General features: G+C 37.9%; 1 protein-coding gene across 4 annotated transcripts in view; it reads left to right on the top strand.

Moving 5' to 3' along the window:
• The window catches only part of LOC139762312 (uncharacterized), a 166,638-nt gene that overhangs the window by 121,126 nt on the left and 28,630 nt on the right, over positions 1-16,882 (top strand). For 3 of the 4 annotated variants that reach the window (XM_071686937.1, XM_071686936.1, XM_071686938.1), the window contains one exon: positions 1,561-5,169. In XM_071686937.1, coding sequence (XP_071543038.1) covers positions 1,822-3,258 — 1,437 coding nt within the window. In that variant the 5' untranslated portion in view covers positions 1,561-1,821 and the 3' untranslated portion in view covers positions 3,259-5,169. Of the gene's footprint in view, positions 1-1,560; positions 5,170-16,882 lie in introns of those variants that run through there. The other variant, XR_011715688.1, reaches the window with a different exon arrangement.

The following is a 16,882-nucleotide window of genomic DNA, read 5'->3' as shown; positions in this document are numbered from 1 at the left end:
ATAGGGTGAATTGGAACAATGTGGTTTACTAGGGTTGACATGCTGTGAGTGGATTGAACCAGGGCATGTGAAGCACCTAGGGTAAACCATGGAAAGTTTTGTGGGGTCTGGATGTGGAAAGGGAGCTGTGGTTTCGTTGCATTACACATGACAGCTAGAGACTGAGTATGAATATATGTGGCCTTTGTTGTCTTTTCCTAGCGCTACCTCATGCATGCGGGAAGGGGCTGCCATTTCCTGTGTGGCGGGGTGGTGAGGGAGTGGATGAAGACAACAAGTATGAATATGTACATGTGTATAGATGTATATGTTTGTGTTTGTATTAGTATGTATATGTTGTAATGTATATGTGCCTGTGTGGGCATGTATGTATATACATGTGTATGTGGATGGATTGAGCAATTCTTTCATCTGTTTCCTGGCTCTACCTCGCTAACTTGGGAGACAGCGACAAAGTATAATAAATGATGTATGTGTATATGGAAAAAGCACAGGAAAATGAAACATAAGTTCCCAAGTGCACTTTTGTGTAATGATCACATCGTCTGGGGAGATACAAGAATGAGATAGAAGACATAGAACAGTCAGTTGATATACAAGGAAGAGACATTGCTTAGATGCCAGTGATAAACAAGTGTTACTAGATGGTGGTGTTTGGGTTGATGAGTTCGGGTCTGGCAACATGCCTGTAATAAAATTTCCATTATGTGGACAAGAAAGGAAACTTTACAAATTTTGCCTACAATGAAGCTATCCATTTAGTGTAGAGTTTCTCTGATATTAATGTTACAATTCTTTGTGTATGCAATAATAGAAGATTCATTGATATTTCTCATGGTAAAGGATTACAGTTAATAACTGAACTGGAATTACTCCAGTCAATACAGTGGTCATAATTTTTATCATGATTATGTTAGACTGAAGCAACATGAATATAGTGTAAGAACAGGACAAGGATCAATTGTTTTGTTTAATCATGTTAAAAATTAGGTATGCTGTCTTGCTCACAGAACAGACAGTAGTGGAGTGAATGTAGGTTTTTAAAACTGGAACCTATTTTGTCTGATGCAGTGTTCTGTGAGCAAATTTTTCTGGTGTCTTTACCCTGCACTTCCTTTTTTGTGTATGTGAAAAAAAAATCTCTCTTTACCTTCTTTGAACTTTCTGGGGATGGTGCTTCCATCAGCAAATTGTGAAAACTGATTAAATGGAATGAAGTGAATCAGTGACATCATTGTGGTGGTAGTGCTTATTGGCAGATTTTGGACTTGAATTGTGAGTGCAGGCTGTAATGAATGACACTAGTGTTGTTTGTAAAATATGAGTGAAGGCTGATGACTCCTAACTGGAATTATGAATGTTGGAAGGCTCTAATGCATATATTTCCAGGAATTATGTATCATGCTTGCTGGACATTGCTTTTAAGAGAAATGCCTATGAAATTTTTCAAATCCTCATTTTTTGGGATCACATGTGAAAAATATGTGTGTGCTATGTTTATTGTAAGAGCATAAGGACATTTATCCTTGTTTTATAAGGGCTCTTTTTCTCCATTTACAGAATAGGCGTTGCTGAAGAGTGAACATAATGATGGAATCTCATGGCTTTGATTCTCGACCAGCTAATGTGAGAAAGGATAACCTCATTTGATGCCGGACCTCAAGATCTCAAAGGTGCATTTTTACAATTTATTTGTATTTGTTTTATCCTGAGTATTTGTTTTATGTCTTTGTTATGTCTGGCATTATTGCAGCAGCCACCACAAGATGTGAGAGAGGTTGGTGGCTTGGGGTATCATCTTTGGGGATTTGGTAAGGAGCTATGGAGTTCCACTTAGGCAGGAAGTTCCCAGGTATGGATGATCAACTTCCTATATACTTTTGGACCAAACAGGCCCAACAGTTTCATACCCAGCAGCTGCAGGCTCAACAGATACAAGTACAGCAGTTGCAGGTTGAGCAGGTGCCACAGGTCCAGCAAGTTCAGCAAGTACAGCAAGTTCAAATACAGCATGTTCACTCAGAGCCTACAGATGGTAACAAGTATGCATGTTTGGAATGTGGCAAGACATACTCAAAACGAAGCAACTTGGAGTACCACAAGAAAACACATACAGGGGAGAAACCCTTTCGATGTGGAGTATGTGGAAAAGCTTTTGCAAACAATCGTAATCTTGTGGTTCATACACGAATTCATACCGGTGAAAGACCTTATGAATGTCAGGAATGTGGGAAAGCCTTTACTCAAAGAAGTATGCTCACAGTTCACCTCAGAATTCATACTGGAGAGCGACCATATTTGTGCAGTGAGTGTGGAAAGACATTTTACCAAAGTGATCACCTTACCAAACACCGTAGGATTCATACAGGGGAGAAGCCCTATTCTTGTGATGAGTGTGGGAAAGCTTTTTCTGATAGCAGTGCTCTGAGACAGCATATAAAGAGACATCAAGAAGTGGGACCATTTAGCTGTGAATGTTGTGAAGAAATATTTGATAAGAAAGTCTCATTTGATTTACACATGATGGAGCATAAGGGCATAAAACCAGAAGAATGTGATGTCTGTGGCAAGCAGTTTCCCACAAAAGGACTTCTAACAAATCACAGGAGGACTCACTTTAAGGAAAAAGCTTTTAAGTGTGAGCTTTGTGATGAGGAATTTATGAGGTTAGTAACCTTAAAAAAGCATGTCAAGTATGCGCATGGCCATGGTACATCAGGTAGAGTTCCCCCAATTTATGATGACAGACCGATTAGAAAGCCTTATGGAGAGTCCAGACCATTTAAGTGTGATGAATGTGACATGACTTTCACCACAAATGGTAAATTTCTCTCTCATCAGCAAACACATCGTCCAAATAAACAGTATAAATGTGATGACTGTGGTATGTGTTTTGCTAAGAGCTACACTCTACAAGTTCATAGACAAATGCACACTAGCATTTCTTCTGTTATTCAACCTTCATCTATCACAGCTGTGACTAATATTGCCTCTGTTATGCCTGTGTTAACTATACCAGCCTCTGTGAATGTTCCACAAACATCCAGCAAGATAACAGCATATGTCAAAGTTCCACAGCATCCAATAGCTGTCAAACGTGAACCTCGATATGATGATCCTCTGGCTGTAGCAACTGCAGCTGCTCAAGTGACACCAGACCTTGTTGAGAGTTTAACCTCATCAGAGCAACATCAGCCTTACAATTATCACTACTCTGCCCAGGGAAAGACAATGTACACTACAAAGTTTCGCAAGTAATTTTACATCCACCTCTGAGAGAGTGGGACTATTGTAATGCCTGCAATCTATGCACAGAGATGATTTTAAAACACTTACCAGAAGCACTAATACAGTTCATTTATGTGGCAAAGTGATACTCACACCAGTGACTAGTTTGTGTAGTTGTTATAGGTAAGGAAGAGATTGATAAGCATCAGCAACAAATTCAAATGTTATGGAATATATAGCTGGGTGAACTGCAGTTTTGTTGCCAGTAAGTGTATTCTTTTTTCTAATATAATTATTTAATGCTCTGTTCAGTGCTGTTAATTGATTTTATGCTTCATTTTAGCTCCTTTCTTTGTTGTTGTATCATATGGTACTTGCTCTTGTAAAACTCCCAATGAATTGTATATTATCTGAGGAAAAGTTTGGAGAAGCATACTTCAGCATACTTGTGTAAGTAAATGATGGTACTTAATGATTGTGTTCAGTTAAAAATGTGCAGTGTGGTTCTTTAGAATTCTGTGATATTAAGCTTATGTGAATCATGTAAAGCATTTTTTGAGAAACCTGCTTTCATTTAGAAGTCAGTGACATAAGGTCAGATGGGTGGGGAGAGAGGTTGTTATGATAGGAATACAATGTAATGAACAAGAAATTGAAGGGACTGAAAAGTTATCTCACTTTTGCTGTGATTTAGTATTTAGTTATTAGCAGCATCAAAATAGTTTTTATGAGTTCTTTGATAATATTATGACAAAAGACAGCTGAAGGGTTCATTTATATGATAATATTGAGCAGTTGTCAGTAAGATGCTATAGCATAAATTGCATATTTTTCAGTTAACCTTGGAGTTACTCTTGTAATCTCATGAGCATTTGATATATATATTTAAATTTCAGGAAAATATTGTACGAGGGGTATGTTTTAGTAAGATTAGAGTTCATCTTTAATGATTATGGTGATAGTCTGCCTTAGAATGTTAAGAATTTTCTTTAATATCAAGTAAGTCTGACATCTTCAAAAATGGGAAATGTAACATTATGATGATTCATATTACTCTCATGATACATTAGCTGTTTTAGGAAATATGGGTGATACAAAGAATGCTACCTCACATCATATAGTGTTCATTCCATTGAAGTGATCATGAACTGTCAAGTTCATGGCCATGTAAATTTTGTACTTATTGGGGTAAAGCAGTCTCAAGAGGCATGTGATGCCTTTCAGAAAAAGATGTGTGGAGAATTAAGTTGAACCATGCTGTACAAAATAGTAATGATATTATATAGATGATATACCAAAAGCTTACACAGTCCACAAGTTTTAAGATTGGAATTAAATCATCATTAGGGTTATATATACTCTATGAAGGCTAATGATGCACTACTGAATATGCATAGTACAGTTGTCTGACAAGGCACCCTGTACAAGGTGGTGGTTTGTCAGTAAGGTATGATATAGTGCCAGTTATAATGTCTTGCGGCAGCTGTACAGGTCTGGCACCTTTTAGGAATGTCATTATCAGAGGAGATGATCAGTTTATTAATGTTTTTGTTATTGCTTTTGCTCCATATCAGTTTATTTTGTTAGAATGCATTCATCAGAACATTTCTGAGTAACAATTTCTTTTATTTGAGCATGGTGTGTGAATGTTGTGTGGAGCCAGCCCTAACAGAGTTTAATTTTCATGTTCTTGTGTGCTTGATTGAATACTATTTGAGTCTGATGTATGAATGTGATGTCAGCCTAACAGAATTTAATTTTCCTATTCTTGTGTGCTTGATTGAATACTCTGGGTTTCTGTTAGATGAATATTGAATAGGGATCATGAAAGGCAAGTGAAACTTATACTCTGTAATTGCTGAAGAAAATATTTCTGTGTTAAGTAAGAATGTGAATTTTGTTGTAGCAAAGATTGCTAAAGTGAATAAAAGATTTATGTAAGCTCTTAAATGATTAACCTTTCTTAGATATAATGGACAAGCTATTATTGGATAATGTAAAATTATAAGATTATGCAGCTAAAAGTGTTACCATCACCTTGCTTTTCATGACCTCCCATGATAGGTGGCAAACACAAAAGCTTTCGGAGTTTCGTTTAGTTTCTGCTAGGGAGGTGCCAACAGAATATGCCACTTTACATTTGATGTATTATTTGAAATTCAAAGTCATTTAGAAAGATATACAGCTTGAGTACAAATTTAGATAAATTTTCCACTGTTTATTGCATGTAGGCAAAAAAATTTTCCACAAATGTAATATCACATGATATTTGTTTTTATAAAATTATCCCAGGACCCCTTTCTGACAGGGTTCTAACGTTACCCTAGAACCCCTTTTTCCAGAGGCTCTTGCAGCTGAAGACTCTGGTACACTCATTAGCAGGGACTGGATGAACTCCTCTTTTTGTCAACTGACTTTGATACAGTCTTGGCCTTGCCAAGTGTGATTTTTCACTGATATTGTAAACTCAAGCTAGTGAAGTTGAATAACAAGTATCATGATATGCATGTGAAAACAAGTAAGTGAAGCCTAAGGCTACCTTACATTTAGAAGGAAAACAGTCATTCTTGTTGAGGAATGTTAGGATTACAAATTTATGTGTTGAATTTGCACATATTTTTATTTATAGTTGCTCAGGTCCCCTTTCTAAGAAAGGATAGCTAGTGTTACGTAGGACCTCTTTCCAGGAGCTCCTGCAGCTTCAAGGATGTGCTACTAACAATAGTAGGGAAATGATGGACTCCTTTTGAGTGAATAGTTCTTTACAGCTTCATCATAGGTAACTTTTCAGGTGATGTAGGCATCATGTAGGCAGAGTTGGGTAACACCAGTTACACATAACTGATCCAAACTATATAACAACTCCTTTCAAAGAAACATTGATTTGCCTGGATGAAAATTGCTCCAGTGAAGTATCCCCTTTACCATTGATAAATTTTAACTTACAGAGCAACTTCTCTTTTGTTTTATATATACTACAAGTTTTTGAGTTTGCAGTTATGCCATTTATTGAATTGAGAAAAGGTTAGCTGAAGTGAAATGTTAGTTATAAGCCACCTTCACATCTTAAGGTGCAGTGTTTGAAACGTTTAATGAAGAAATTTGTAGTTTGGTTTATTTATCACATGAATGACTCAGCTATTATCTTATACAAGAAGAAATAGGAGTGAGTGAAAAATTAAGGTTTGTCTCACCAGTATACTTGGTGGGAAAATCAAAACATGGAAATATAAAGAAACAGAAATATGAGAATGGAGTGAAAAATAGAAAAATTGGAAAAATGATTAGTATTACCATGCCTGAGCGCATTCCCATGGATGTATGTTTGTGTACACTCACGAAGATGATGTAGAGAACTCTGTAGATGTGAGAACTTTTCTCCCTTGCAAATCATTGATGTGAAAACCTGTTTTACATGCATATAACACGTGAGATAATATGCTGTGCTTGCTTATATCCATTCAGATGCAGACCTATCATGACAACTTAAAGGATCACATTGTGTGGAAATGTTTGCAAATTATAGTGTTACTTAATTGGGAGTTGTGGAAGGTGGGGAGTGGAGATATGAGGGTCCTTTTCCTATTATTAGTGCTTCAGTGTGTGCCAGTCAGTTAGGTTTGGGAGTAGAAACTAGAGATATTGTTAGAATTACTTGATTTAACAAGTAGCATGATTTTCTTAAAGTTTGGATTTGATTTACTTGAAGGTTTGATATGTACTGTAGTTGCAGATTACATGCATAATCTAGAATGAGTCAACTGGAAATGCAGTGCATCCACAATTATGCATAGAAAAAGAAAATTGTATTTGGTCAAATTTTTTAGTGACAGCTTTTTGTTTCTGTATGAATACAGAAAAACTTTCTATAGTACTGACTTTGTAAACACTGATGTCATTCTTGTAAAACCTTTCCCACAGTATAGAAGAATTCCCCATAAAGAACTTCTCAAAATCCTTATCTCCAGTTATGTCGAACGTAGTGGTCACTGCTCATCTTGTCTCTTTGAGCATAGTGGTGACTGCTCATCTCCAGTCTCCTCAATTAAAGTAGTCACTGCTGATCCCATCTCTTCGAACATAGTGGTCACAGCTCAATTCCATTCTCAATCATAGCGGTCACTTCTCATTTCCATTCTTCTCAAATGTAGTGGTCACTACTCATCTCCAGTTTCCTCAAATAAAGTGGTCAATGATCATTCAAGTCCACTTAAACATAGTGATCACTGTTTGTCTCGAGTTCATCCTTAGTGTTAACACACTTTTATTTACTTTTTCTGCCCATCCATATGAACTATAATTTGTAGAAGTCCCTGCTCCAGCTTCCTTCATCAAAATATTCAGACTTTTCTTTTTATATGCTATTGTTCTTTGTTATCATACCCTTTTAGTGCCATATCTTGTACTAATCACTTTTTAAATCTAATTGTAATATCCTCGTGATTAATATTTCATTACAGTACCTCTGTATCCATCACTCCAAAAACTGTTTCTTTTAACTTTACTGGCCCTTTTACATTTAAAAAGCATGTCTTTTATAATCAATGGGTTGTATTTTTGCTTTCAGCAACCTTCTTCATTTGCAAACTCACTCTTAACTATCCCAAACTACCCAAGATCTAGATATTTGCATTACATCAACCAATTTATTGGACTTTGCTTAACCATTTATACTGCTTGTACCACCCAAGCATAGAAGGTTTGGTACTGTGCTCCCCTTTCCCCGGCTTCCCCCATTGGAGGCCCCAGTGATGGACAAAAGTTTGCTTCAAGGCCTGGCCTTAATTGTTATATAGAGTGGATTATGAAAGGTAAAAAGAAGAGACGAGGAAAAGTATTTACAAATTTTCAAGGAGGCAAAAGACCTGGCTTTAATATATGCCAGGTCATAGTTATTGGGAAGGGCATGGGAGAGTAGCTTTTGATATGTGCCAGGATATCGTTATTGGGAAGGACAAGGGAGAGTAGAGATTTCCAAAGCTGTGAGGTGTAGGGAAAGAAAGTTATCAAAATGGCCCTCCCTTGAATTGCCCAGGGCTACACAGTAATCATGTGACACAGTAGCCTTCTGAGTATTGCATGATCGTGCTAGTGGTGGGGGCACACAAGGAACCAGCTCTTGGGAGCAAAAAGCAAAGTAATACCTATAGAAAAAGGAAAGTGAGCCAACATTGCAGTGTAGGGCAAGTGGGCCAAGTTTGAATTTAAACTGGGAGAGTTTTATGAGTCAGGTTGCTTTGACTCAATTCTGTCAAGTAAGGATGCAGAAATAGAACCATCCCAGATGTGAGAGCAGTTACTCCATATTTAGTTTCATGTCCATCATTCTTGGATACAACGAACTATATGTTTAAATATTCACCTTCAATTTTGTAATGCTCATTCCATTGTTTTCATGTAACTTCTTAGAAAGTAACTTTCCCATTACTGATTCCTCCTTTGAATTTTAAAAGGATGCACTTAGTTCACTGTACTCTTGTAATATATTCTCCTATAATTTGGTACACACATCTGTCCTACATCTTTAGTTCATTTTATATATAGTTCACCACATTCATAATATATCACGTGCAGAAGATTACTTTCCAACACTTTACTCATTATTACTAGTGTTGCGTGTACTTGGAATATATGCCAAAGATTCCACGTATTGATAGAATTAATCTCAGATGAGTCAGGTACCAGGTGGTTGCCTCTTATATGTTATCGTTAAGAGTAAATGTGAATAAGAGCAAGGTTATTAGGTACAGTAGGGTTGAGGGTCAAGTCAATTGGGAGGTAAGTTTGAATGGAGAAAAACTGGAGGAAGTAAAGTGTTTTAGATATCTGGGAGTGGATCTGGCAGCGGATGGAACCATGGAAGTGGAAGTGAATCATAGGGTGGGGGAGGGGGCGAAAATCCTGGGAGCCTTGAAGAATGTGTGGAAGTCGAGAACATTATCTCGGAAAGCAAAAATGGGTATGTTTGAAGGAATAGTGGTTCCAACAATGTTGTATGGTTGCGAGGCGTGGGCTATGGATAGAGTTGTGCGCAGGAGGGTGGATGTGCTGGAAATGAGATGTTTGAGGACAATGTGTGGTGTGAGGTGGTTTGATCGAGTAAGTAATGTAAGGGTAAGAGAGATGTGTGGAAATAAAAAGAGCGTGGTTAAGAGAGCAGAAGAGGGTGTTTTGAAATGGTTTGGGCACATGGAGAGAATGAGTGAGGAAAGATTGACCAAGAGGATATATGCGTCGGAGGTGGAGGGAACGAGGAGAAGTGGGAGACCAAATTGGAGGTGGAAAGATGGAGTGAAAAAGATTTTGAGTGATCGGGGCCTGTACATGCAGGAGGGTGAAAGGCGGGCAAGGAATAGAGTGAATTGGATCGATGTGGTATACCGGGGTTGACGTGCTGTCAGTGGATTGAATCAGGGCATGTGAAGCGTCTGGGGTAAACCATGGAAAGTTGTGTGGGGCCTGGATGTGGAAAGGGAGCTGTGGTTTCAGGCATTATTGCATGACAGCTAGAGACTGAGTGTGAACGAATGGGGCCTTTGTTGTCTTTTCCTAGCGCTACACTCGCACACATGAGGGGGGAGGGGGATGGTATTCCATGTGTGGCGAGGTGGCGATGGGAATGAATAAAGGTAGACAGTGTGAATTGTGTGCATGGGTATATATGTATGTGTCTGTGTGTGTATATATATGTGTACATTGAGATGTATAGGTATGTATATTTGCGTGTGTGGATGTGTATGTATATACATGTGTATGGGGATGGGTTGGGCCATTTCTTTTGTCTGTTTCCTTGCGCTACCTTGCAAACGCGGGAGACAGCGACAAAGCAAAATAAATAAATAAATATTTCTTTTCCCTTTTGCATGTGACAGATCATGTTACATGTAAGTTTGCACTTGTAAAGGGAATTCAATTTGCAGAATTTAGTCCTTAGCCTTAATTCTAGTTGCTAGTAATAGGACAGGGAATCCCATATTCCTTGGGGTTAGAAGTGATACCCTCTCTTTTGATTGTAGTATGAAATAATAAGAACAGTTGGGTAAAGAGTGTATGTGTACACGTTCCTAATACTACTGTTCTTACTGTCAATGCTCTTTGTTAACTACCAGTCTTGCATTCTTTCTAAGAAAGAATGCAAGACTGGTAGTTAACAAAGAGAGTGAATGATTGTGCAGTTAAAAGGTTGGTTTGAGAGGAAGAACACCTTGACATGGGGAAATAGAGTGGAAGAGCATTGAAGGGAGAGAAATGTGGGAAAATGTGGAATAGTGTATGTGAAGGAGTCAAGGATGAACAGGGATGAGTAAAGACTTTTGCCATGGCCACCCTTTTGATGGGAGTTACTGGAGGGAATATAATAGAAGTAGGCTAGCAAGAGAATAGAAATTGCATTTGCAGCCATTGTAATATATTATGAAAACTGAGAATGTGTGGTAAACCAGTCAAAGAAAAGAACCATCAATATTGGATAATACACTTTTCTCCAGCCTGTACTTCCAGTTTTTTCCTTACTCTTAACAGATCTGTAAAACCTAAGAGTTGTAGAACATAATAGTTTTCTGTGTTTATCCAAATAGTATTGATTTATTTGCATTTTACATAATGTAAAAGTTATGAGTGCATTTAGAAACACTCTTACCTTGTCATATACAAGTGTGGTTTTGAATAATAACCAAGGGGAACTAACCAAAACCAAATGTGTTAAACACAGTTATGGTCACAAATTATCACCCTTACAGGTTGCTGACCTGTCTTTTTTTCTCAAGATGAATTTTTTCATGTTAGATTGGTCTTATGGAATTACTGGAATCCCAAAACATTGGCATTTTTCAATAGTTTTTGTTTTTATCGTCTCATTTCATAAACTATCAGGCAACTCTGACAACCTTGTCTCAGTCTGTTTTTGGTATTGTGAGAGAAAGCATAGATAATAATCTGATTTATGGAATAACAGTATATTCGCAGTATATGGAGTACCAGTAGATAATATTAGATACAAAGTAGATATGGCATATGAACAGAACTTAGAACATCCATATGTTATAAAGCATAGATGTTATATTGGAGGCCAATGCCTGTTGTTTTATGGAAGCAGCTATCATCTCACAATCATGAAAATGTAATGATACTGAAAACAGTCATTTACTTTTATGGAAATGTAATGAAGATAATGCAATAACAGTTGGTTACAAATATGAATATGTAATGAAAATGATGATGAAAGCAATCAGTTGCAAAAATGTAATGAAGATTGTGCTGAACACAGGCAATTACTTTGTTTAGATAGAAAAGGTATTGCCAGTTCAAATATTTATTTGAAGACCTTTAATCTTCAGGATGAACCAGCTGATGTTTCAGATTTATGTATGGCACAGTGTCTATCAGTTATCATTGAACTGATTCAGTTTGTGAAACTGATGCCTCCAAAGGGCTTCTGGAATGAAAGAATAATTCATTTGAAGAACTACAGGATTCATGGTGGTTTGCAGCCTTTACATTTTTCTCTGATGTTATGCATTTGCAGTTTTTGAATGTGGTATATCATTGGCAAAGGAAACTTGTTTCCAACTGCATTTAGAGAATATTTAGTGTTTAAGTGTAGCTTATCCTTCTTTAGAAAAACTTGATGTTAAGAGATTTCAATCACTTTACTTTTCTTGAACTAGCAGTGAAAGCACTTGTAGTAAAAAACTGGAACATATATACCACATCATTCTAATTCTCTTTATTCTGTGCATACCTTTCTACCTCCTGCATGTTCAGATCCCAATCAATGAAAATATTTTTCACTCCATCTTTCCATCTCTAATGTGTTCTCTCAGTTTTCCTTGTTCCTTCCACTTCAAACACATATATCCTCTTTGTCAACCTTTCCTCACTCATTTTCTTTATATGTTCAAACCATTTCAGCTTACCCTCTTCTGCTGTCTCCACCACACACTTTTATTTCCACTCATCTCTCTTACCCTTTCATTACTTACTCGATCAAATCACCTCACACCACATATTGTCCTCAGACATTTTATTTCCAACACATCCACCCTTCTCAGCTTAACCCTATCCATAGCCCACGCCTTGCAACCATATGATATTGTTAGAAGTACTATTCCCTCCAACATAACCATTTTTGCTCTTGGAAATAACGTTCTCTCGTACCACACTTTTGTCATTGCTCCTAGAACCTTTACCCCACCCTATGACTCACTTCTGCTTCCATAGCTCCATTCACTGCTAAATCCACTCCCAGATATCTTCCTCCAATTTTTCTTCCGTTCAACCTCACCTCCCAATTAACTTGTCCCTTAACCCTGCTAAACCTAATAACCTTGCTTTTATTGACATTTACTCTCAACTTTTTCCTTTCACACATTCTTCCAAACTGAGTCTCCAACTTCTGCTGTTTCTCACAAATCAGCCACCAGTGCTGTATCATTGGCGAATAACAACTGACTCACTTCCAGGCTTTCTCATCCCCAACAGACTGCAAACTGGCCCCTCTCTCCAAGACTTGCGTTTACCTCCCTAACCACCCAGTCCATAAACATATTAAACAACCATGGTGAAGTCACACACCCCTGCCACAGACTGACTTTCACTGGGAATCATTCACTCTCCTCTCTTCCTGCTTGTACACATGCCTTACACATTTGATAAAACCTCTGCTTCTAGCAGCTTACCTCCCACACCATATATTCTTAAGACCTTCCACAAAGCATCTCTATCAAGCCAGTCATATGCCTTCTCCAGATCCATAAATGCCACCTAAATCCATCTGTTTTTTATAAGTATTTCTCACACATTCTTCAAAGTAAACACATGATCCACACATCATCTACTGCTTCTGAAACTAAACTGCTCCTCCCCAATCTGATGCTCTGTGCATGCCTTCACCCTCTCAATCAAAACCCTCCCGTACAATTTAACAGATATACTCAAAAAATGTATTCCTTTGTAGGTTGAACACACCTTTATCCCCTATGCATTTATACAGTGGCACTGCACATGCCTTTTTCCAATTCTCAGGCACTTCACTGTGATCCTGACATATACTGAATATTCTTGCCAACCAATCAATGATACATTCATCCCCTTCATTATTTCATCTGCAATACCATCCACGCCCTTCGCTTTGTCAGATTTCATCTTCTGCAAGGCTTTCACCACCTCTTCTCTCTTCACTAAACCACTCTGTATGACTCTCTCACTTTGGACACCATCCTGGCCATGACACCCTTCATGTGTCACTATATCATCAAACAAATTCAACATTCCTTCAAAATTCTTAATCCATCTTCTCACTCCATCACTACTTGTTATCACTTCCCCTTTTGCCCCACTCCACCAGTTCCCATGTGTTCTCTTTTCTTTTGCATATTATTTATCTCCTTCCAAAACATCTTTTTATTCTCGTTAAATTTCAGTGATTCTCTCTTACCCCAGCTCTCATTTGCCCTCTTTTTTTCATCCCTTGCACCTTCCTCTTGACCTCCTGCTGCTTTCTCTTATAAATCTCCCAATCATTTGTACTCCTTTCTTGTAAGTACTGCCCAAATGCCTCTCTTTTCTCTTTCACTAACAACGTTACTTCTTCATCCCACCACTCACTACCCTTCTAATCTACCAACCTCCCACTTTTTGCATCTCTTGCACATGCCATCACTGCTCCCCTAGATAACTTCCATTCTTCATCCACTCGCTTCACTTCATTTGCTCTCACCTCTTGCCACTCAATCTCCTCGTATTTCTTCACCCAAGTCTCCTTTCCTACCTCAATAACTCTCAAGACTCTCTTCTCCCCAACATTGTCTCCTCTTTTTCGAAAACCTCTACAAATCTTCACCCTTGCCACCACAGCAAAGTGATCAGACATCCCACTGGCTGCCCCTCTTAGCACATTTACTCCTAAAAGTCTCTTTTTTACACGCCTATCAATTAATACGAATCTAATAATGCCTGTTAACCATCTTTCCTACTTATGCATATTTCTCTTTTTAAACCAGATTTTTCCCAATCATCAGTTTTTTCAGCACATAGCACCACAAGCTTTTCTCCATTTCCATTCAAACACTGAATACCCCATGTGCACCAGTTATACCCTCAGCTGCTGCATTACTTACCTTCGCATTTAAATCACTCATTACTAATACCTGGTCTTGTGCACCAAAGTTGCTGACACACTCACTCATCTGCCTATCACAGTCTTTCTTCTCATGGCCAGGTGCATAAGCACCAATGATCACCCATTTCTTGCCATCCATTTTCAGTGTTACCCACATCAATCTAGAATTTACTTCCATACTTTCTATCGCACTCACACAGCTATCGCTTCAGGAGTAGCGCTACTCCTTCCTTACCTCTTGTCCTATCACCAACCCCTGGCTTTACTTACAAGATGTTTCCAAACCATTCCCCTTTACCCTTGAGTTTAGTTGCACTCAGAGCTGGAACATCGACATTACTTTCCTCAAACATACTACCTATCTCTCCTCTCCTCTCATCTTGGTTACATACACACATGTTCAGACATCCCAGTCTGAGCCTTCAAGGAGGATGAGTACTCTCCACTCGACTCCTTCTTCTGTTTCCTCTCTTGGAAATTTATTCATTTATTCATATATAGTGTTCATGGGATGGCTTTGATTAGGGCCTCAGTTTCCCTTGCTATCTCAACTTAAATGAAAAGTTTTTTAATCAAAATATTTTGGAAATTTTAATAGTAGTGTTATACTCCTAACACTGTTTGAAAGAACATGCTCATGCAGATTTTTGTACTGTCCCAAAGTTCAAATCCAATAGTATGTAGTTGTCACAGATCAGCACCACACAAAGCTTCTTTGCACTGCCCTGATCACATTTCAACTCATTTCAAGGTCCTCAGATGAGACTAGGAGCCTGTAAGACATCCCATAAAAACTATTATTATGTGAGTATATGTTTAGAATAATGAGAACGTAATGATGGTAAAAAGCAGTAGCCAATCTATGAGGGCAGTTTTGGGTAAGAGGGGATTGGAGTGCTGTCAGAGTATTAGATAGATGAGGCAGAGGACCACCTATCTCTTATGGATCCACCAGTTAAGTATAGTATTGTTTTGTGCCTCTGTGCCTTATATAAGCCATTAGTAAAGTTAGGGAGTTTGACCATTCCTGCCTTATACTTTGAAAATATTCAAACCTTTCACTGTCCATTTTTTTTTAGCATTTCCTTTGTACATGAAAATTTTGCAGATGTGCCAATTGATAACAGATGAGAGGAGAATAACGATATCTTCTGGAGAGAACTTGAGGAAGTGGTGAAAGACATAAATCTAGGGTTGAAACTGTGACTGTGGCTTGGAAGGATGAGGAAACAAAGTAGATAGGGTGATACAAGCAAGAAATATGAGTGAAGTAATTAGGTGTATTAAAGTAGGGACGTTGAGGAATGAGAGTGTAAAAGAACCTGTTGAAACAGTTGGATACAAGGTAAGTTTAAGGTGATGTAAAGTTTAAGAATGGAACATTTGGAGCTGCCATAAGGTGTGCAACAGTGCAGGTACAGGTAGTGGAGAGATACAGCTTGGTGAAACAAAGACCTGATGAAAGTTGCTGAGGAGAAGCTAAACATCCCAGAATCTCAGGAGAAAGATGACTGAAATTATAGAGAACAAGATGTTTATAAAAGAGGATAACAGATGTAGAGGGGAAGTGTGTGTATAAAGGATGAAAATGAATTGGACAAATTTAGGATAATGCTAATGGCAGAGGATAAACACTTGTGTGGGGGTGATGGTGAGGCATTAATGATACAGCTCAGTTAAATTTGAGGAGAGGGAGGAGTAGACACTGGGGAGAGGAAGATATTACAAAAAGATGTAATAAGAACAGTAATGTTTCTACAGTGAAAAAGTTCTGGTATGAATTGGATGGTAAGTGGGATGATGAAGAGTGGAGGTGAAACTACTTTTGAATGGATCTGGAAAGTGTGTAGAAGTATGTAAATGATGACTGGATAAAGGCAGTAATTGTTGTAATGTGTAAAGGTAAAGTGATTACAAGTATTTGTAAAAATTATTGAGGAATAACATAGCATAGTTGGCTATTTGTTTAGTACACTTGTGGTTGATCATGTTAAAAGGATTATTACACCCAATTTAGTGGAAGCATTTGGATGCTGGATGGGAAAATGGTTGATCATGTTAAAAGGATTATTACACCCAATTTAGTGGAAGCATTTGGATGCTGGATGGGAAAAGAGTCTGTTGACCTGATTTTTTGTACTTTGACATGTAATAGACGAATGTGTAGAAAAGATGGTGCCTGCAGCACTTACAAATCTAGACAAAGCATAAAACAAAGGTTATTAAGAAAGGCCTCCGAAAAGCTCTTTCAATATATGGTGTGCATGGAAAGTGCAAAAAGAGGAAAATGAGCATTTGTAATGGAAGTTTTACATTTGTAAGATAAATGGTGGGGTGCATGAGTGGTCTGAATGATATTTGGGAATGTTTTAAGGTTGTGTTATGTCTGTGGTGGCGACGGGAATAAATAAAGCCAGCAAGTATGAATTATATGCATATGATATGTATGTCTGTGTATGTATAATTATGTATACGTTGAAATGGAAAGGTATGCATATGTGCGTGTGTTTGTGTGGGTGGGTTGGGCCATTCTTT

Source organism: Panulirus ornatus, chromosome 43 (assembly GCF_036320965.1).
Source record: "Panulirus ornatus isolate Po-2019 chromosome 43, ASM3632096v1, whole genome shotgun sequence".
Lineage (NCBI taxonomy): Eukaryota > Metazoa > Arthropoda > Malacostraca > Decapoda > Palinuridae > Panulirus > Panulirus ornatus.
The sequence above is the reverse complement of the archived record's forward strand: the minus strand, read 5'-3'. Positions and strand labels throughout refer to the sequence as shown.